Source organism: Muscardinus avellanarius (genome assembly GCF_963383645.1).
Source record: "Muscardinus avellanarius genome assembly, chromosome: 11".
NCBI classification, from domain to species: domain Eukaryota; kingdom Metazoa; phylum Chordata; class Mammalia; order Rodentia; family Gliridae; genus Muscardinus; species Muscardinus avellanarius.
The window spans coordinates 26,915,900-26,938,883 of NC_137797.1; the positions used below are offsets into that span (position 1 = coordinate 26,915,900).

Genomic DNA, 22,984 nt, shown 5'->3' on the forward strand with positions numbered 1-22,984 from the left:
ATTATAACATTCTATACTGATTCTTTTCTTTCAATTTCTCTTACAAGCAAAAAGTTGCTTTTACAAGTAAAAGTTTCTCTTACAAATAAAAAAAAATTGCTTTTTGCTTTTGGTGGTACTGGGAATTGAACCCAGGGACATTCTACATCTGAGCTACATCCCAAGCCCTATTTCATTTCTTTTTTTTTTTTTCTTTCTTTCTTTTAAATTTTGAAACAGGGTCTCACTAAGTTGCAGAGGGACTAGCTAAATCCCTAAGGCTGTCCTCCAATCTGTAATCCTCCTGTCTCTGCCTCCTAAGTACTGGGATCACAGGAATGTACCACCACACACAGCATAATTTTTAGATTAACTGAATCTGGGATCCCTCACCACATGACACATGTAGGAAGCTGTGAGCATCCTCCATTTCTCCATTCTTGTGCCCAGGTCCAGTCCACTGTTTCTGGTGGCTTCACTTGGATAGTAACTTAGTGAGTTCTTTTTTCTTTCAAGCTCCTTTTGGCAAAGCCACAAGAGTTCCTTTTATGTCCTATAAACAACATAGACATTGCTGTTGTATATTAAAAGCAACTGTGAATGATTCCAGCATAGAATCAATATGAAGTAACTGTTTTTGAAAAGCAAGCTTTAAATAGAACCAGTAACTTGGCAGTACAAGTTGGGAAACTTTAATCTCAGATATTTTGTTTCATGTTGTTTAATCTAGAAAGTAAAATAAGAGGGTTAAGAAGTGAAAGAGATGGAGAAAATAGATATTTCACAATGTCATAATCATACTAGGATAACACTTTTTTGGTGTAGTACTGGGGATGGAACCCAGGGACATTCTACCTCTGAGCTACACCCCCAGTCCTATGAGGGTTTTTTGCTTGTTTTTTGCAGGTCTGGTGATGAACTCAGGGGCTTTGAACCTCTGAGCTACACCCCCAGCCCTATTTTTTATTCTTTATTTTGAAAAAGGGTCTCACTGAGTTGCAAAGGGCCTCACTAAGCAGCTGAGGTTGTCTGCGAACCGCGATCCTCCTGTCTCAGCCTCCCGAATGCTGGGATTACAAGTGTGCACCACCACATCTGGCTACCGTATATTTTTATTTTATTTTATGTTTTGGTGGTACTGGGGTGCCTGGAAGCCCTTCTACCTTCGGGCTACACTCCCAGACCTATTTTTACATTTTTATTTGGAAACAGGGTCTCCTAAGCCAGCGCGCGCGGCTGGCTTCGAACCTGCGCGATCCTCCTGTCTCCGCCTCCCAAGCGCGGGGATTACAAGCGTGCGCCACCACGCCCGGCTACCGTTTATTTTTAATATACTTTTATTAGTTCTTTGTAATTACACACCAAATGAAGTTTGGACATGCATGCACTCAGCACTTCATTAGCATCTCCCCCTTCCACCCCATCCCTTCTCCTTCCCAGGATATGATACTGGGATTGACATTGGTAATTTTGTATATGTACATAGCATCGGCTGAAGTGTTAGATAATCCTTTAAAAAGGTTAAATAACACATGTTAAAATTCCCCCAAAAAAAAACCTCAAGAAGGAGAAATCTTTATGAATTAATAGATAATAAAAATCAGATTTGGGAAGGGAAGCGGGAGATGTTATGAAATTCTCTCAAACAGTTCTCAAACGGAAAGTGTAATTCACTGAATAAGTAATAAGCCATGCTGCATTTGATGAGGACAAGTATTAAATTAGGATCTAATTATAAATATCAACACCTAAATAAAATCTGGAGAGAATTGGAAGGGACATAAAGAGGACCTGCTACTACAGACAGGCCCCCATGCAGTTGACGTAGGTTTTCCCATTTAGTGATCCTTATGAGTTAGACAGTGTCTTTTTTTTTTGTGTGTGTGGTACTAAGAACAGAATCCAGGGGATTTTTACCTCCCGGCTACACTCCCAGACCTATTTTATATTTATTTGGAAACAGGGTCTCATTAAGTTCCTGAGAGCCTCACTAAGCTATTGAGGCTGGCTTCAAACCCGCTTGACCTCCTGTCTCAGCCTCCCAAGTACTGGGATTACAAGCGTGCGCCACCACTCCCGGCAAGATGGTGTCTTTTCTATTTTATAAACAAGGATGCTGAGGCTTACGTTGATTATGTAGTTTATCCAGGTTCACTCAGCTGGTCTGACTGCAGAGACCTTGATCCCTTCAATGACCTACAAACAGGCAGAGAACTCTACTCTACGTGTGACCTACTTGAAAACAAAACGAATAAACCAAGGTAGAAATAATGAGGCATAGACTTTCGAGCCAAAAGTAAATTGTAAAGGTTCTTTTTTTTTTTTTTTTTTTTGAGCATGGCATTTGGTTACTGATAAACAGCCATGTAAAATCTGAATCTAAAGAGCCGCATTGATCTTAAAAAATCTTAGCCGAGAAAGATGGAGGTGACTGCAGAATGTTCCAGATCAATAAACAAAAACAATTGAGAAAAGAGAGACGCTAATGAAAAAGTGCAAAAGAGGATAAGTGTACTCAGATTAACAAGAAAACTTCTTAGTGAGAATACAAAGAACTTCTACAAATACTCAAAAGGTGTAAAGAGTACAGGGGGTGGTAAAAAAATAAAAAAAGTTACTTCCCTAGAAAAAGAGTTATAATTAGATATAATTGTATGAAAGAACCCTAGAACAAAGAGCTATAATTAGATATAATTGCATGAAAAGAGAGGAAAAGGAATTTCAGATTGATTAATGTGAAAAAAAAATGCTTCCAGTGAAAGACATTTCTGGGTGGAGAATATCTCCTGCAGAGTTGCAATAAAGAGCTTTTATTACAAATAATATGACGGGGCTAAATGAAGCCCGAGGTGTAGGAAATAGCCGTGCCCTGGTGATCCAGAATAGCCTACTTTGTTATGCAACTTGATTTCTTAGGATTTCGCTGGCTTTTTTTTTCTATTTTTAGTATCTTAGCATTCACACTGTGATACTAAGATATCAGAAATTGTATAAAAGGAGTTTGATGATTCTATTCCCATAAAAGGAGTAATAGTGAGAATCAAAACATAAATCATTTTATTATCGTGGGTGATTAAGAGTCTTTCATTGATTCCCTCCACAAGAACTAGGTGGCTGAAATGGGTTAGGCACAGTCCTGGGTTTTGCAGATGCAAAGACTGAAAAGATGTGGTTTCGAACTTCTAGGCCTCACAGAGTACTATAAAGTTGGCTGAGAGACAAAAATCATAAAGATTACTGAAGGCCGAAACATCATCAATCATCAAGAAATGCTTATGAAGTGACACGATTCATCCATTTTTTAAAAACTCAACCAAGACAGGCGCAATCGTGTATACCTGTAAGTCCAGTACTTGGGAGGCTGAGATAGGCGTCTCTCAGGTTCAAGGCCAGTGTGTGGTAACTTAGTGAGACTTTGTTTCAAAATAAAAAATAAAATAGGGCTAGAGGTGTAACTCAGGGGTATAGAGCTCCCCTGGGTTCATCTCCAGCAACACACACAAGAACTACACACACACATACACAATACACACACACACACACACACACACACACACACAACCTCAACCTATATTTATCCAGTGCCCACCATGTACCAATCCTATTTCACAGAAATAGGCTATTCTACTCCATAGAAATAGACTACAGTAAGTTTACTTAAATGAGTCATAAAAAATGTGTGTTATGAAGAGAAAAGATACCAAGACAGACAATAGCAGGATTAATCGGTTCATAGGAGTGAGCTAACGTAATGCAGTCAGTTGGGAGTAAGGTTTGTCTCTCCAGAGGAAAGAGGAGTTCGCGATGACCACAATTCCTGCGGAGGTGTCTGGGTTGCCTGGGAATATGGGATATTGAGCAGGTAATATTTTTTTAATAATAAAATAATAACAATCGTTATTATCATATAACTGAAATCTTCACAGCAAAAACAGTGTTCAAAATTATACCCAAAAGTTTTCTAGTAATAAAATGTGTGCACTCAAAAGTGCTCTTTCTTCAGTTCAAATGAAGTAGCAAACCAAAGACATAAAATTAATTTTCAACTGCGGAAGATCTCTTAGATACACCCAGGAATAAATAGTAACGGGTGCACTGCTGCTTATAAACAGGAAGGGAATGATACAGCAATCGGGAGAGGTTTTAGCAGCAGTCATTTAATGGGGAATTAGAAATTGTGGGCGTGGCTTTAGTATTTATTTACACTTGGATATAAAAGTGTATAGAAGAAAGATAGAAAATATACTTAAATAGCTTACATTTATTTTTAAAACATCAATAGCGACAGCTTTTACTCACCAATAGATGGTCTTCTTTCGTAAGGATGCACGACTTTTCTAGGAAACACTGGATTTCAGTAAACGTAAGGCAAAAGTTAATGTACTTTCTTTTTTTACTTTTTATTTTTATACTTTTATTGGTACAGGGTAGTCTCACATCATAATGTAGTTCATAGTGATTGTGAGTTTTATTAGATTTCTTCAAGCATAATTTTGTTTGAAGTTAAATACTCCTTGGCTATTGTAGAACTCGCTACCACTGACCACAAAGTATATAACATTTCAAAGAGCAACAGAAAAATGTTCCCTGGGATAGTAAACGTTAACTACATTACCCTTCACCGAGTAAAGTTTATTTATAGTCTGGTCTTTATTTTTTAGAGCTATTCATCCACTAGCATAGAAGAAGAAAACAGTACCAGAAAAGATAAAAGAGTCCTTTAATCTATTGTTTAACTTCGCACTTAATATATTTATAACAGCTCACACTATCTCCTTTCGGCTCCGAGCTGCGTCTCAAGCCCTTCTCCCTCGAGTCCCATTCCCTCCAAGACCTCGGACAGGCAGCTGGGCAGCTTTTGAAATAACTAAGCAATTAAAAATTCCCCATCAGAGCTGGGTGTGGTGGCACACGCTTGTAATCCCAGCATTTGAGAGGCTGAGACATCATCTCAGTTCGAGGACAGCCTCAGCTATTTAGTGAGGGCCTTTGCAACTCAATGAGACCCTGTTTCAAAAATAAAGAGTAAAAAATAGGGCTGGGGATATAGCTCGGAGGTAGAATGTCCCTGGGTTCTATCCCCAATACCACATTTAAAAAAAAAAAAAATTCCCATCAGAAGTCATGTAGGGCCTTGGCCTTTTCAGGATCCTGGAGGCACCGGGAGGGAGTGGCACTTCTTTCCCAGCTAAGGGCCTTGAACTTAGAGTTCTGTTTTTAGAAATGCTAAATCAGGAGCAAATACTTTCAGAGTATTTTGCTCCCAGTGTAGCTTTTACTAAGAGCAAAAGTTAAGACTCATCAGGTGATGCTGAGGAGTCCTGACAATTGAAAAGAGGTAAGGCCGGGTGTGGTGGCCCACACCTGCACTTCCAGTACTCTGGATGCTGAGCCAGGAGGATCACAGGTATGAGGACCTCAGCAACAACAACAAAAAAATAAAAAAATAATAAAAAGGGCTGAAGAATAGCTCAGAGATAGAACGCTCCTGGGTTCAATTCCCATTACCACTAAAAAAAGAAAAGGTAAGATGCTATGCCCAGCTGGTTGTTTCTGTAGCAGGCTTGGAATTATAGATGACCCTCTAAGTGAAAGCCAGGCAGACAGACTCCCAGAGTCCTAGTGAAGGTAGGAATGAAGAGGCAGCAGTGGTCTCCTGGACACACACACACCCCCACCCCCCCCACCCCGCCACGGAAGGCTGGACTAGCCTGTCAGAATCCAGGGAGCTGCAGGGTTCCAGCCATTTTATGCTTGTATTTACATGCTTCTAGCATGCAGGGGCACGGCTCTGACTCTTGCTGTATATCACATTGCATGGTATCCGCATACAAATAGCAGAATCACAGTGCGGAGCCTGCATTTGTTTTTTTGGGCTTTTTTTGGTGGTATTAGGGGTGGAACCCAGGGGCTTTCTACCCCTGGGCTTCACTCCCAGACCTATTTTATATTTTATTCAAAACAGGGTCTCACTAAGTTGCTGAGAACCTCACTAAGTAGCTGAGGCTGGCTTCGAACCTATGCGATCCTCCTGTCTCAGCCTCCCAAGCATGGGGATTACAAGTGTGCACCACCACGCCCGGCTTCACATCCTACATTTTAAAATAATGACCTACAATGAGTAAAAGCAGGTTGATTTCTTTTTCTTTTTCTTTTTCTTTTTTTTTTTTTTTTTTGGTATTGGGGGTAGAACCCAAGGGTTTTTTCTACCTCCGGGCTATACTCCCAGACCTATTTTATACTTTATTTGGAAACAGGGTCTCACTAAGTTGCTAAGAGCCTCTCTCAGTAGTGGAGGCTGGCTTCGAACCTGTGTGATCCTCCTGTCTCAGCCTCCCAAGCACTGGGATTACAAGGCTGCACCACCACTCCTGGGTCCAGGTTAATTTTTTTTTTTTTAACCAAAAAAAAAAAAAAAGCATGAAAGAGAAAAGAAACTTAATTCCAAAGGACTTGAGAGTCATCAAGAAAGCTGTGCTTGTGCTGGGTGTGGTGATACATGCCTGGAATCCAACTATTTTGGAGGCTGAGACAAAGAATTGTAGGTTGGAGATGAGTCTGAGCAATTTAGTGAGACTCTTAGCAACCTAGTGAGACCCTGTTTCAAAACAAAAAGATAAATAGGGCTGGGGGTGTGGCTCAGAAATAAGAAAGAAAGAAGGAAAGGAAGGGGAAAGAAAGAAGGAAAGAAAGGAAGGAAGGAGGAGAAGGAGAAGGAGAAGGAGAAAAGGGGGAAGGAGAAGGAGAAGAAAAGAAAGGAAGGAAGGAGGAGGAAGGAAGGAAGGAGAAGAAGAAGAAGGAGAAGAAAAGGCAGGCAGGAAGGAAGGAAGAAGAAGAAGGGAGGAAGGAAGGAGAAGGGAGGCAGGGGAGGAGAAGGGCAGAGCAGGGCTTCTTTTGACACCACATTCCTCCCAGGTGCGAGGCGAGGAGACCATTAATGAAGCCATTTAGATCATTCATTTCCTTCAAAACCCATCCATATCTGCAGTGAGGCAATTATTGCTCCTTCCCCTGTGCGCTCAGGACACTGGACTTGTCTATAATAATTACTGCCCTTGAATTAATTATTTCAGTATCTCTTTCCACTCACCCAAGAGATATGACTCTGTTTATTCATCTTTATATATTGTTACTTTAGATTTCTTCCAGTAGAACATCCCAGTAAACAATGTACTACGCAAAGCAAGTCATTCACATTATTGAAGAATGCCCATGACAGTATTTAAGAATTAAAGTAACAGCTATAATAATTTTGCTTTGCCACTGTGGATGTGGGCAAGAGCAGCCTAAGCTGGATGTCTTGGAGGGAGAAACAATGACTCCAATATGAAGTGACTTGTATATAAATACACCTAAATACATGTATCTGCCACTGAAAGTACCATTTTGGCCACAGCTGTATACGCTAAAAATGATAATTAAAATAATAAATTAAGTTCAGAACAATAGTATTTGGGGACTGTTTAGTCTTCACTATTAGGGCTTGTGTCTAACAAGACATAGCTGAAGTCAAGGACTTGTTATCACTCTGGGTCATAACTTAGACATGCATGAAAAAAATAAGGGTTCTGATTATATTTTAGAATAAAAAATCAATAAGGAATACAGGTTAAAGAATTAGAACTGAACCAAAACCTAAAAAGCTCCTTCTCTCCTGCTCCCAAGCAAGAAGAAAATAAATTTGCATCTTGGAAGAAAATAAAAAACACAGATTATGTGTGTCAGATATTGACTGCTAACAAACTCCAGGAGTTAAGTATGTACGGCAAACCTTGGTGTGCAGCCTGAAAAAGTGTCTTGAAAGGTGTCAGGTCCTTCTGCCCAGAGCTAGTTCTGCATAGTTTCCAAGTGGTATTTTTATCTTGCAATTATGCAAAAAGTCACACTGACAGAAATCCACTAGCACATGTGATAGAATTGCATTTTTCTCTAGCCATTCCTGAAATGTGTGTAGTCATTAAAATCTAGGGTCCTACAGAGAGGTCAGTTCCTAGAAATGCTCAAATTTTCTCTTAGAGAAAAAAAAGGTGATGGCCAGTCATAGTGGCACACAACTGTAATCCTAGTACTTGGGAGGCTGAGACAGCAGGATTATAGGTTTGCAGCCAGCCTCAACAATTTAGCAAGACCCTCAGCAATCTAATGAGACCCTGTCTCAAAATAAAAAACAAAGAGCTAGGCGTGGTGGCACTCTTGTAATCCCAGCATTTGGGAGGTTGAGACAGGAGGATCAAGGTTTGCAGTCAGGAGGCCCTTTGCAACTCAGTTAAGACCTGGTTCCAAAATAAAGAATAAAAAATAGGGCTGGGGGTGTAGCTCAGAGGTAGAATGATCCTGGGTTCCATTCCTAGTACCACAATAAATAAATAAATAAATAAATAAATAAATAAATAATAGGACTGAGGGTGTAGCTCAGAGGTAGAATGCCCCTGGGGGTTCAAACCCCAGCAACACATGTGCGTGTGCAGGCACGCGTGCGCACACACACACACACACACACACACACACACACACAAGTAATAGTGGTAGAATATCATGCATTACCACGGAAGAGGTTCCTACAACATCCTTTAAGTGATGCAGTAACGATTGGTTTAGGCATGTCAAATGATGAAAGTTGTATATGTTTACATGCAGGTTTATTTGAAGTCACTAAACTGTTTTGACCATGTCGTCCCTCCATTGTAGCCTGTTCTTGCCATCCGGTTGGATCTGCTGTCCTTCCTTTTGGCTCGGCAACCTTCTGCGACCCCAGCAATGGTGACTGCCCTTGCAAGCCTGGCGTGGCGGGACCGCACTGCGACAGGTGTATGGTGGGGTACTGGGGCTTCGGAGACTACGGCTGCAGACCTTGCGACTGCGCAGGGAGCTGCGACCCTCTCACGGGAGACTGTGTCAGCAGGTGAGCCTGCACGGCGCTGGCCTCAGCCATGTGCTCATCTTTCAAAGATCTGGTAGTGATCTGGGAAATCAAACCTGCCGTTAACAGAGCAATGGCACATCGCTTTAAAGAATCGTCATATTGCACTCATTTGTCCTTGCAAGATTCTGGGGACTGTCCAGTTCCTTTTGCAAAAAATAGTGTCCTAAGCCGGGCGTGGTGGCGCACGCCTGTAATCCCAGCACTTGGGAGGCTGAAACAGGAGGAATGGGATTCAAGGACAGCCTCAGCTACTTAGTGAGGCCCTTTGCAACTCAGTGAGACCCTGTTTCAAAATAAAGAATAAAAAATAGGGCTGGGGGTATAGCTCAGAGGTAGAAGGCCCCTGAGTTCCATCTCCAGTACCACCCCAAAAATTTCTTTTTTTTTTTTTTTTCGGTGGTACTGGGGATGGAACCCAGGGGCCTTCTACCTCCAGGCTATACTCCCAGACCTATTTTATATTTTTTTATTTAGGAACAGGGTCTCAAGCCTGAGCAATCCTCCTGTCTCAGTCTCCCAAGCACGGGAATTACAAGCGTGCGCCACCACGCCCGGCTTTTTTTTTTTTTTTTAATTTATTAAAACACTTCTGCTTCCTGGGAAATGAAAGCCTGGGGAGTAGTTGATAAGATGATTTGAATCTCTATGAAGAGATTCATTTTACTTCAAGTTGTAAGAAGGTGCCTAATGGATTCTTCACTGTTTTCTGTTTTATGAAGCAGCACAGACATAGACTGGTATCATGAAATTCCTGACTTCCATTCCTTGCACAACAAGAGCGAGCCAGCCTGGGAGTGGGAGGACGAGCAAGGGTTTTCTGCACTTCGACACTCAGGTGAGGCGGATGGAACCTGATACCGTGTTTCCAAGTCTGGTCTTGAGTAACAGCAGATTTGGATGCTGTGAGGAGGTCTGGTTGGTTCTGAGGTTTGATAAGTGGTCCCTGTAAGTAAGAAACGGAAATGTCTCTGAGGGGTATTTTAAAAAACATTTGTCTGTTTTCTATTTTTTAGGATAAAATACATAGTTAGTATAAAACATTTGAAAAAATGCAAAACATCATAGTATATAAAAAATCAAGCCGGGTATGATGGCGCACACTTGTAATCTCAGCATTTGGGAGGCAGAGACAGGAGGATCGTGGATCGCAGACAGCCTCAGCCACTTAGTGAGGCCCTTCACAACTCAGCGAGACCCTGTTTCAAAATAAAGAAGAAAAAATAGTGCTGGGGGTGTAGATTGGAGGTAGATTGCCCCTGGGTTCCATACCCAGTACTGAGAAAGAGGAAGGAAGGAAGGAAGGAAGGAAGGAAGGAAGGAAGGAAGGAAGGAAGGAAGGAAGGAAGGAAGGATCCGCCCACATCTCATTACCCCACTGTTAAGACTATGATATGTTTCCCACCCTTTTAAAACCTAGTGTTTTACACAGTTAAGAGCTAACTAAATATATCAAGTTTGAAAATGTGCAAATCCATTTAAAGGAAAAAATATTCTTTCAGACCTAGTGTAACTTAATATGTACAAAGCAAAAGCTAGGTATGAACTCCTCCTGTTTATAGCTTTTTGACAATTAGAAAAGAAAAGTAATTATCAAACTAAATGTAATCCAAGTAGTAAAGTCAATGCAATTCAGATTACACCGGCATTAATCAAATAAGAAAAATAACTTTTCCTGAAGTCTAAACCCTCTTTACTTCATAAGTCTGGTTCTTTGAGTTTACCGAATCTACACTCTTACTGCCTCTGACTCAATGTCTCATGACATTTTTCTGTTCCTTTTTTTGATGGGCACGCTGTGATATTGGTATAAATATTTCATTTCTTTGCTCATCCTGACCCAGCAAATCAAGTGGTTTTATTTAACATCAAGTTGTTCCTTGACGCAAACTCGGCTGTGAGCACAGACTCTTCCTTGGGGCTCACCCAGTGGTACAAAGAGAACTTAAGAAAGCTAAAGCTATAATGATGAAACACTGCAAACAGCAAAAATGTCAGACAATGAAGACTCACACGCACACCTTCAAAGGCTTATCAAATCCCACACTATCATAATTGTTTCATATTTTCATTTAAATTACATAGTGCTTAGGACCTATTTGAAGTCCCTGATGTACCACAAGCTCACTAGTCTTCCTCAACCCACAGAATAACCACAGCTGGGAGCTTGGTATTCATCATCCCCTTCTGGGAATTTGACTATTTTACTATTTTATAAAAGGTTTGGGTTTTGGGGTTTGTTTTTGTTGTTGTTGTTGTTGTTGTTGTGTTGTTGTTGTTGTTGTTGTTGTTGTTGTTTTAAGTACTGGGGATTGAACCCAGGGGCATTCTACCTCAAAGCTACACCCCCTGCCCTATTTTTAATCCTTTATTTGGAAACAGGGTCTAAGTTGCAGAGGGCCTCACTAAGTAGCTGAGGCTGTTGGCGATCTGTGATCCTCTGATCTCAGCCTCCCGAATGTTGGGATTACAAGTGTGCACCACCATGCCTGGCTGAGTTGAGTGATTTTTAAACTCCATGTATATGACAATTTATCTTTTAAATGCTCTTGGCCTAAATATTTAGGGGATTTTTTTAAGACTTATCCATTCTAATATATAAATATGCCAGTTTTTATTCTTCCATTGTCTGCCATTTAGGGTAGTTCTAATTTGTAATTTTCTACCACTATAAATAATGCAATCACGAATGTCATCTTATTTGTGATTTTGTGCCTTTTTTTTTTCCTTTCAGTACTGGGGATTGAACCCAGGGCCATTCTACCCCTAAGCTACACTCCCAGCCCTTTTTATATTTTGTTTGAAACAAGGTCTCAACTAAGTTACTCAGGGCCTCACTAAGTTGCTGCGATCGGCTTTAAACCTGCAATCCTCCTATCTCAGCATTCCCAATTACAGATGTCTGCTACCAGGCCCAGAGGATCTGTATCTTAGATCAGGAAATAACATATTCATATAGAGAATTTCTGGATGCCTCAAGGATCAGGAACCCAAACCCAAGAAACACTAACATCTCTGTTTTTTCACTCAACATAATCAAAAGATAATTTCCCTAATGGCTTCATTTTAATTCTCAACAAGAAAGAAAGTGGGAAAAATAAGGTAATACATAAGTTGCCATATTTTAATCATTTGAAACAGAAAACAAATCTTTCCCATTAATGTGCCTGCTCAGTGCTACGGTCTGAATTCTATGAATTTTCACTTTAATAGCCGCTTCTTAAAAGTTCCCTTCCACTTTTCTAACACAGTAACTTTTTAGGGTTCTCCAGTGTCGTCTCTAGACTAAATCTCTACTACTTGGGTGTTAGGAACATAGGCCCTGCCTGGTGTTTTGGAGCTGGCCGCAGAGTGGTGACGGACACACAGCGCTGGGTCAGAACAAGTCCAGGCCCTCGTGTCCACCACAGCTGCTTGCGCCCGATGTCCCCAGGGAGCCTCCAGAGTCATCTGGATGAGTCCCAGATGGAGGAAGACTTTGTTCAGTTTCCTGCTAAACAGAAACATTCCCACCGGGTACAGGATAGCGCTCCTGAATGCCTTTTGTCAACCGAAAAGGGATGACCAGTTTCTTAATCACTTAGCCAAAAAATAAAAATAAAGAAAGGAAGGTTCATCCTCAAATCCAAATGCAAAAAGCCTTCAACTAGAAGTATAATGCACTATACCAACAAAATGCTCCAGTTTTTTCTTATTTCTTTCTTTCCTCCTTTATTTATTCACTTGTTTGTTTATTTGTTTGTTTATTTATTTATTCATGGTCCTGGGGAGCAAACCCAGGGTCTTGCACAAGCTAGGCATTATTTGTTTGTTTATTTATGTATTCATGGTCCTGGGGTAGAGCTAGGCAAACTCTCTACCACTGACCTACAGCCTCAGCCCCTTACATACCTTTCATTTTGACCAATTTTTGTGAGGTAGAGAACACCAGATATAAAATTCCACTTCCGGAATCACAGAACTGGCTTCATTAGCACACTCGAACTGTAAACAGCACTTGTTTTCAAAATGTACTAGTCACCCAGTATAACTCAGCAGTTGTTCTCCCCTTCCAGATTTCATTTAAGAAAATACAAGGGGGCTGAAGTCTGACTATCAGATTCCAGTGCTCGCGTTCTGAGCGTACGAAAAAGGAGCGCTGTTGGGAGCCAAAGGAAGACCTTCCAGTAACACACCTATGTCTGCACCCAAAATTAAATAGAAGAGCATTACAGTGCAGAATAGAATATGCTATTTAAAGTTCCATTAGGTTTCCTTTTATTTATTTTTGCTTATTTTTGCAGTACTGGAGATTGGTTGATCTCAGAGCCTCACGCTGGGGACAAGGGCTCTATCCCTGAGCTACACCCCAACTCCTTCATTAGGTTTTATACTGCGTGGATAACAGACTTTCCCTCTTTAATGGAATTGTCGGTGTTTAACTTCTGAATCAGTAAAACTCTCTGCTATGTTAAGATTATAATCGATGTTATTTAACAAATCACAACAGTTGGTACAATTATCTTGACTTCTCTTTTCCACTATTGATTCTGCTATGATTTTCCACTATCTTATTTTTTGATCCTCCTGTCTTAGCCTCCCAAGTATTGGGATCACAAGCATGTGTCACCACACTAAGCTTATATATATATATTTTTTTAATTTTGAAACAGGGTCTCACTAAATGCTGAGGCTGGTTTCGAACCTGTGATCCTCCAGTCTCAGCCTCCCAAGTACTAGGATTACAGGTGTGCGTCACCACATATGGCTACTTCATGGTTTAAATTTGGCATTCAAATTAGTAATTGGTGCTGTTGTTATAATTCAGTTTCACTAACTTTTAATTGATTTCTGCCTCTTTTTCCCCTTCTTTCTAATACTTTTGGTACAGTAATGCCATATTAATTTTATAAATGTATTTGTGTGTGTGTGTGGTACTGGGGATTGAACCCAGGAGCATTCTACCTCTATGCTACACTCCCAACCCCCATTTTTTACTCTTTATTTGAAAACAGGGCCTCGCTTAATTGCAGAGGACCTTAATAAGTAGCTAAGGCTGGCCTCAAACCTGTGGTCCTCCTCTCTCAGCCTCCCAAGGAGGGATTACAAGTGTGTCCCACCACACCTGGCTTCTATGTATTTTAAAATTCATGTAATTTCTATAAGCTGATAGTTTTGAAAACTTTTCCTCTGCCTAACAAACTAAAGTCAGGTTCTAACTGCATACCAGTCAAGGTCCTCCCTCATACCTCCTACTGACTTCCCCAATCACACTCTGCCCTTTCTCCCTCATATCTCTTTTGTTGCTCTGTTCCTATCAAATTTATACCTGTTAGACTATTAAATTAATAAATAAATCTAAAATAAAGTAGTACCTGGCAGAAGGTACAACTCAGTGAAACAGTGCAAAGAAAATAAATAAATAAAAAAGGACCTGGCATAAGCGCTCCCCAGTGAGTGCTGGCCGCTCTTACCTCTCAGTCCTGATAAAATCTAGTTCACAGCCAGGTGTGGTGGTACATGCCTGTGATCTCAGTATTGGGGAGGCTGAGGCAGGAGGACCACAAGTTCAAGGCCAGCCTCATCAACCTAGCAAGACTCTGTTTCAAAATAAAAAATAAGAAGGGGCTGAGATGTTCAGTGGTAGTTGCCCTGGGTGTAATCCCTAGTTGAGGGGGAGAGAGAGAGAGGGGGGGGGGGAAAGAGAGAGAGAGAGAGAAAAGAAGAAGGAGAAGAAGAAGAAGAAAAAGGAGAAGAAGAAAAAGGAGGAGGAGGAGAAGGAAGAAGAAAGAAAGAAAGAAAGAAAGAAAGAAAGAAAGAAAGAAAGAAAGAAAGAAAGAAAGAAAGAAAGGCAATTTGTGAGGGCAGAAAGAAGAGGAAGAAGAAAGGGGAAATTATATCTAAAGGTTCAATGAGTAAGAATGGAAATCACTTGCATTCTAGGTTCTAGGAATATAAAGATGAATAAGACATGCAGCCACTGTCCTGGAGAAGCACTCCAAAGAAAATATGAACACATAACTGAGTATGAGACGGCCGTGTGTAATCTACGTATAAAGGCATTTTGAAAGTCTTCCGCAAGGTCCAACAAATCTCTCACACATAGTAATTCTAATACATATTTTTAACTGTTGGGAAAAATCATCCTACTATTTTTTCAAAGTCCATTTTAAATCCTCCTGAGCCATGAAATGAAACCTTTTCCCATCTTCCCAAACACGCATGACCTCCCACCCAAGCCTCTCCCGGGTGGAACACATCACTCTTTACTCTTTACACACTTGCTTTATTCAGGCCAGACTTGTACCCTGCTCATCGCGATAGCCTCTGAAGGCTACAGCGTCAGGCCTTGCACATTATAGGTGTTTAATACTTTTTAAAATTAGATGGTAGTAAGCTGGGTGTGGTTGCACGCATTTGTAATCCCAGTACTTGGGAGGCTGAGACAGGAGGATTGCAGGTTTGCGGTCAGCCTCAGCAACATAGTGAGGCCTTTCACAACTCAGTGAGACTCTGTTTCAAAATAAAGAATAAAATAGAGCTGGGGGTGTAGCTCAGAGGTAAAATCCCCCTGGGTTCAATCTCCATTATCACACACACACCAAAAAAAGACGGATTGTATTACCTTCAATAGATTATCCAATCATTTTATTTAATTTTAATTTTGTTGTCATGAACATTAATAATAAAAAATTGTCCTTTCTGTAGGTTATCTATTTCAGTAGTATGGAATACTAACACTAGACTATATTTACTGTAACATCAGCTACAAGCATTGAAATATGAAATTGTTTCTACCTTCCATATTTTCCTTTGGTCAGCACTTTACTGGATGATAACCAGTTCAGTTCAGAAAGACGTTACTACTTTTGAACAGCTTTCACAGCTACTTAGTATTTGTGAATTATATTACATGGATCACTCAAGATTTAAAGAATATGTTTCCCGCATTTACTTACTGATCTCCCTCCCTCCCTCCCTTCCTTTCTTCTCTCTTCCTTCCTTCTTTCCTAAATAACTAACACCATTTTTCCACTTGCTTTCCACAGGTAAATGTGAATGTAAGGAGCAGGTGTTAGGAAACCCCAAGGCGTTCTGTGGAATGAAATATTCATACGGTGAGTTTGAAGCTCTCGAATGCTAACAACCTATTCAAACCTGAGAATTTTCTAGGCAATGGGAGGTCCGGTGGTGACATTATCACGTTGCCTCACACACACTAGATGTTTAGGAAATGGTAGGGAGGAAACGGGGATTGTATATATATATATATATATATATATATATATATATATATATATATATATATATATCACTGAAACTAGCTATCCACACAGGTATATTCTCAACTTCTCTGACTACTCCAGACTCCTCTACTTTTCAAATACCAGGAAAATACATCATATAAAGAAAGGAAAATGATACTTCACTATCTCCAAATTCTAAATAGTTTTATGTTTACTATTAAATATATTAAGATACCTTATCTTGCCAATGTATGTTTAATCAGTGTCTAGGGCTTTTATTGTTTCATACTGTATGGGCTGAGATACGCGCTGCCATGAAAAGGAAACTTTTAAGTCATGATTTCCAAAACCAAGTACAGTATTTAGGTTCTTGATAACATTGTCTTTAATCTCATAAAAGGTTAAAAGGTAAATGACGAAAACCACATAAATCTTATCTAAAGTTACACGCTCACTTCCCTCTCTCCACCTCTCAATTTGACTAAATAATAGGAGAAAACCTTTCAAACGTATTGTGACCAATAAAAGAAAGGCAGTTGAGAGGAAATTTTCTATCAAAGGCAAGACACTTGGTAATTTAGCCCAAAGTTGGCCCATGAAAATACCTACTGGTTCTCATCGCTCCATAGATTAGGAGGCTGACAACCAACCACTCTTTCAATCACCTGTATTTGTTTTCTATTTAAGAGAACATGAACACTCTTAATGATGTAATGAAACACCTTGGTCTTATTAAGCTCATTATTTCTACAGATTTGGAAAATAAAAATTGTTTCTCTCTCTCTCCATCCTCTTGCTTAATGGAAAAAAACTCACTTGATTTATTTGTTTATTCTTTTATCAAACATTTATTGAGCAACAGTAATGAACAGAAAAGTCCTTGCTCTCTTTTAATAATATTAAACTTTTAATGAGCATTAGCTATGGGCTAAGCACTAGGCTATGCACCCTTTATGCGTTTATCTCACTAGGGTCTGATTCAAATTCTACCCCCCCCCAACCAACCAGTCAGGAGAACTTGAGAAGTTGGCTCACTTAATTTCTTTTTTAAAAAATATACTTTACCACTGCCAGAGGGATTCCAGATAATGGAGGGGAAATCTCAGCAAAGCTTGAACAGAAGGATAGGAGAGGAAGAAAGCTGAGGTTGTTCAGTAGAGGAGCTACATACGAATATGTGTAATAGCATAAATACAACATGATTAACCTGGACACTCTCTATTGGGGGGAGGGGAAGGGAGGGGGAGGGCATGAAGCACAATGTAAATGCACACCACTCTTAATATGTTCCACTTATAAAAAAATAAAAATTAGCCGGGCGTGGTGGCGCACGCTTGTAATCCCTGCGCTTGGGAGGCTGAGACAGGAGGATCGCGCAGGTTCGAAGCCAGCCTCAGCTACTTAGTGAGGCTCTCAGCAACTTAGTGAGACCCTGTTTCCAAATAAAGTATAAAATAGATCTGGGAGTATAGCTCGGAGGTAGAAAGCCTCTGGGTTCCACCCCCAGTAACACCAAAAACAACAACAACAACAACAACAACAACAACAACAAAAATTATATATATATAAAACTTTATCCGGGCATGGTGGCGCACACTTGTAATCCCCACGCTTGTGAGGCGGAGACAGGAGGATGGTGCAGGTTCAAAGCCAGCCTCACTGGCTTAAGAGACCCTGTTTCCAAATTTAAAAAATATATAAAATAGGTCTGGGAGTGTAGCCCGAAAGTAGAAGGGTTTCCAGGAACCCCAGTACCAAATAAATAAATAAATAAATAGATAGATAAATAAATATATAAATAAAAAAACAAACAACTAAACTTTATATTCCTGCGTTGTAATCTCACATCGTAACGTAGTTCAGAGTGACAGATAGACATGCACACGGCACCTGAACCCCCCAGACTCCCTTCAGGCTCCTCCCTCCCCGTCAGTGGTACTGAGATCGGTGCTGATAGTTTCACATTTGTGCATAACATCGGTGGAATGCTTCCCCTTCGTGGCAACACATACTTCTCCCTCCCCTCTCCACCATCCCTGGGGTTTCTCCTCCTTTATCTGAAGTCCCTCTTGTGTCCCAGTTACTCCCTAGCTCCCACATATGAGAGAAAAGATATGACCCTTCACTTTCTGTGACTGCTAATTGCGCTTAACACAATGTTCTCACGGTCCACACGATCCAGCTAAACCACATCAGGGCAGCTTTCCAAGCGGATTGAAATCAGATTATTACAGTAATACATGCATATCCATGTCCATAGCGGTACAATTCACAACAGCCAAATCATGCTACCAACCTAGGCATCCCTCAACATATAAGTGGATTATAAAATTATGAGATAATATTAAGATATTTCAAAATATAAGAAATAGTAAATTGAAAATAAAAATAAAAATATGAAATATACACACAATGGGATTCTTTTCAGCAATAAAGAAGAAGAAAATTATGTCATTTGTAGGAAAATGGATAGACCTTAAGTTTACCCAATTTCTTAAAACCTCCAGACTAAGCCGGGTGTAGTGGCACATGCTTGTAATTCCAGCATTCGGGAGGCTGGGGTAGGAGGATTGTGGTTCATGGACAGCCTCAGCTACTACTTAGTGAGGCCCTTTGCAACTCAGTAAGACCCTGTTTCAAATTAAAGAATAAAATATAGGGGTAGCTCAAGGTAGAACGCCCCTGGGTTCTATCCCCAGTACCGAAAAACAAAACAAAACAAAAAACCTGCAAGACTAGTTGAGTTCTTAAGACCCTAGAATCACAGGTCACACAGAATACTGGAGTTTCATAATGTACTGCATTGTATATTTCAAAAAAGCCCAGGAGAAAGAATTTTTAATGTCTCCACCACTGAGAAATGATAAATGAGGAGATCTGCTTTCCCTGATTTGAACATCACACTGTGTATACATATATTGAAATTATCATGTGGTGCTCCACAAATGTGTACAATTTTTGTGTGTCAATTTTTTTATTTTTATTTATTTATTTATTTTTTAGTGGTACTGGGGGTGGAACCCAGAGGCCTTCTACCTCTTGGCTATACTCCCAGACCTATTTTATATTTTTATTTGGAAACAGGGTCTCACTAAGTTGCTGAGAGCCTCACTAAGTAGCTGAGGCTGGCTTCAAATCCTGTCTCAGCCTCCCAAGCGCGGGGATTACAAGCGTGCGCCACCACGCCCGGCTGTGTGTCAATTTTTTTTTAAATTGCTAAAAATAAAGAGAATGTTGGAGTTCTGCCACGATGTAGGAAATTTCAGTCAGGAAATGACATTGTATACCAGGAGAATCATAGATAATAACATTTCATATTATCCCTTTAAGAAAGTATAAAATACATTCTGGCAGTCAGAATCCTAATAAAATTCAGGATAACAATTCTACTGTCTCTTCTTTCTATATAAATTCAACAGCAGAATGTATTTAAGATTACAGTTTCACTAAGCAAGTAGTGATATCCCCTTAGCATAGGGATATGGGAGGGAATAGAAGTTAAAATTGCCAGGAAAGAAGAATATGATTGATAAAGGAAAATGAGATGGCGCTAGTGGGAGAATACATGAGCCTGGGGTGTGTGTGTGTGTGTGTGTGTGTGTGTGTGTGTGTGTGTGTGTGTTACTGGAGATTGAACCCAGGGGCATTCTACCTCTGAACTATACCCCCAGCTCTATTTTTTATTCTTTATATTTGAAACAAGGTCTCACTAAGTAGCTGAGGCTGGCCACAAACTTATGATCCTCCGGTCTCAGCCTCCCAAGCACTGACATGACAAGTGTGCGCCACCACGCCTGGCTGAGCCAGTTTCCACATTCTGATCATCACGAATTCACCTTTCCATTGTACTCTGAAATGCATATTGAAGCTGTTCAGATTTCAAAAGGTCATGTCTTTTGACTTTGGGAATTATGTTGTTTCAGTGCTAAAAATAAAGATTCTATCAGCGCATGATAAAGGTTCTCATGCTGAGGTGAACGTAATGATTAAGAAAGTCTTAAAATCCACCAAATTGAAGATTTTACGAGGAAAGCGAACGTTGTATCCCGAATCCTGGACGAACAGAGGCTGCACCTGCCCAATCCTCAACCCTGGTGAGCATTAGCCTTTCCTATTTAATACCTTGGTGGCTGCTTTTCTTGTTTTACAGCCTCGGAACCGCAACTGAAGCAAAATCAGCAAGGGTATCTCTCCATCTCACCGTCTGAATTCTGGAGGAGCCATCCAAGTGGGAATTCTTTGAGCTGACATTAAAATTATATTTATCTTCTCATGTGCTATGGAAGTAAAAAAATTTTAAACCCCAGCAATCTAATACTTTCTGTCCTAAAAAAAAGAGAGGTCTCAGATGGGCTCCAGGTTTCAGCTGCATAGAAAGCACTTTCATGAGTTTATCTGCCGCTTGCACGTTATCTGGAAGCTCGGTCCTATTACACCGGGACCTGCTCTCAAAGGAAGCTCGGATGCAAAAGTCCATCTGTGCAAATAATATTGAATTCATTTTTACTATTGCATGAGAAGCCTCTGTTTCTCCTGGATAGAAGACAACTTTTCAAGTACGTACCGTGTTGTTTTTCATTACATGGTCATTCTGGTTTCAAATTAGAAACAGCAGGGGGAAAAAAATTTTTTTTTTCCTCAAAACAATAGCATTTAGAGAAGCTTGTAGTGGAGAGAAATTGGATTTGAACTTTGAATGTTCAAAAGTATGTCAAAGGTGGAGTCAAGCCAGTACGCATGCATCGAAGGTCTTGCCTCTACACTCCACACACTTGCTCTTCATACTGTAGACTATTGTTTCTCTGTCTCCTTCATTCAATTTAAGGACAGGACTTAGGTTTTCGGTCAAAGTATTGTCAGTACCTATTAGTAGCCAAAATGACGGTAACATAATACTCAGTAGCTTCTAAGAAAACAAACAATAACTAAAAAAAGTCCTCCATTTCCTTGTTTATATATCCTGGGTTTTCCTGTTTGTGTACTTGTCAACAGTATCTTAGGACGCTGTTGAAACAGGTGCATAATTTATGTTCTGGATTGCATTCCTTCTGCATATAAGCCAGGAAACCACAGTTATGTTAGTAAGAAGCCTTTTGTGGTCTTGAAGTAATAAATTTGACAGAAACCAGCAGATGAAAGAGAGAACCAATAAAACATTCCCTTCATCGAAACAACCTCAGCAGTGATACAGAAGTTTTAACTTTTTCACAGCTGATAACTAAGTTATCACATCCTTTTCTACTTCTTCAGTATTTTATCTAAATTCATTTAAATCTTAATAAGAAAAAGAGGAAAGGCATTTCAAACAGTAAAACTAATGTAGTTCCAAAGAATAAGTTGAAGTCATGAGAATCTTGGATATGAGGCTGCAGGAAACTTAAGAATCATTCATTAAGTTTTATTTTCCAATGGTCTGTGCTTAGAAGCTCTTAGAAGCACTTTTCTACTATTTTGGCAAAAGAAAAAAAAAATTCTGCCCCGTTTTTCAGTAAGACATTCAAAACAAAAGCTCTGATCGTCTGAGCCACCCTCCAGGAAGTGACCTATACTTCCTAATCAGGTTTCTGCCAAACCGAGTCAAAGAACCAACCGAGTTCATCACAATTGAAAACATAAGCACAATTATTCAAAGAATTCTTGAAAACATGTTTACTTGCTTTGAAGAAAAGACTGGAACCTGCCAAAGCAAAACCAGACACTCTTTCATTTTATTTTGTTTTTCCATTTTTACAAGTGTAATAGCTACAGCCAAAGAAAGCTGATAAGAAAATTCTGAGACCTTACACGTCAACTTGCTTCCCTTGCTACTTTGAAAAAGCAGGGATATTTATTGGATAGCCCTGCAAATTCATTTCTTCTTAATCCATTCATTCATTCACTCACTCAGCAGTCATATGTTTTAGAATATCAAGACTAGCCCTAAAGTCTATTTTTCCTATGGATATGAAATAAAAGGTTGGGCCTGCAAACACGTAGCCTAGTAGATGAGAAAAGCCAGGCGTGGAGTCACATGCATGTTCTACCAGTACCTGGAAGGCTGAGACCAGAGAACGGCAGGTTCGAGGCCAGCCTCAGCGACTTGGTGAGACACTGTTTCAAAATAAAAAATAAAATAGGTCTGGGGGACATAGCTCAGGGGTAGAATACCCCTGGATTCAATCCCTAGCACCGAAAACAAAAAAGGATAGAAAAGCATAGAGATGGAAAAATTAAATGTAAATCCTTATTAGCATTTACAGAAATATAAAACATGGCATTGTTTTGCATATTAATTTTTGGCATGAGGCTGCTCCATAACTTATGAATGTATTCAGCCTCATTTACATTAATTGAATTTATATTGATACTTTAATGATGTATTCCTGTAGTTTCTGTCCTCCTTATAGTCTCAAAGTAAATTCATTTAAAATATTAGACTTAAGCCGGGCGTGTTAGCACATGCTTGTAATCCCCGCACTTGGGAGGCGGAGACAGGAGGATTGCGCAGGTTCAAAGCCAGCCGCTCTGGCTTAGGAGACCCTGTTTCCAAATTTAAAAAGTATAAAATAGGGCTGGGAGTGTAGCCCAGAGGTAGAAGGGCTTCCAGAAACCCCAGTACCACCAAATAATAATAATAATAATAATAATAATAATAATAATAATAATAAATAAGTAAAAATAAATAAATAAAAATAAAATATTAGACTTAATCTTAGGGCTTTTCAAATTTTTATTTATTCCTTTTTTTTTTTTTTTTGGTGGTACTGGGAGTGGAACCCAGAGGCTTTCTACCTATGGGCTATACTCCCAGCCGTATTTTATACTTTGTTTGGAAACGGGGTCTCACTAAGTTGCTGAGAGCCTCACTAAGTAGCTGAGA

General features: G+C 39.9%; 1 protein-coding gene across 2 annotated transcripts in view; it reads left to right on the plus strand.

The window, feature by feature from the left end:
- Window positions 1-22,984, plus strand: part of NTN4 (netrin 4) — a gene marked incomplete at both ends in the record, with an annotated part of 112,911 nt that overhangs the window by 87,844 nt on the left and 2,083 nt on the right. The window contains 4 exons of one of the 2 annotated variants that reach the window (XM_080706558.1): window positions 8,668-8,881; window positions 9,622-9,737; window positions 15,928-15,996; window positions 20,049-20,219. In XM_080706558.1, coding sequence (XP_080562684.1) covers window positions 8,668-8,881; window positions 9,622-9,737; window positions 15,928-15,996; window positions 20,049-20,219 — 570 coding nt within the window. The remainder of the gene's footprint in view (window positions 1-8,667; window positions 8,882-9,621; window positions 9,738-15,927; window positions 15,997-20,048; window positions 20,220-22,984) is intronic. The other variant, XM_080706559.1, reaches the window with a different exon arrangement.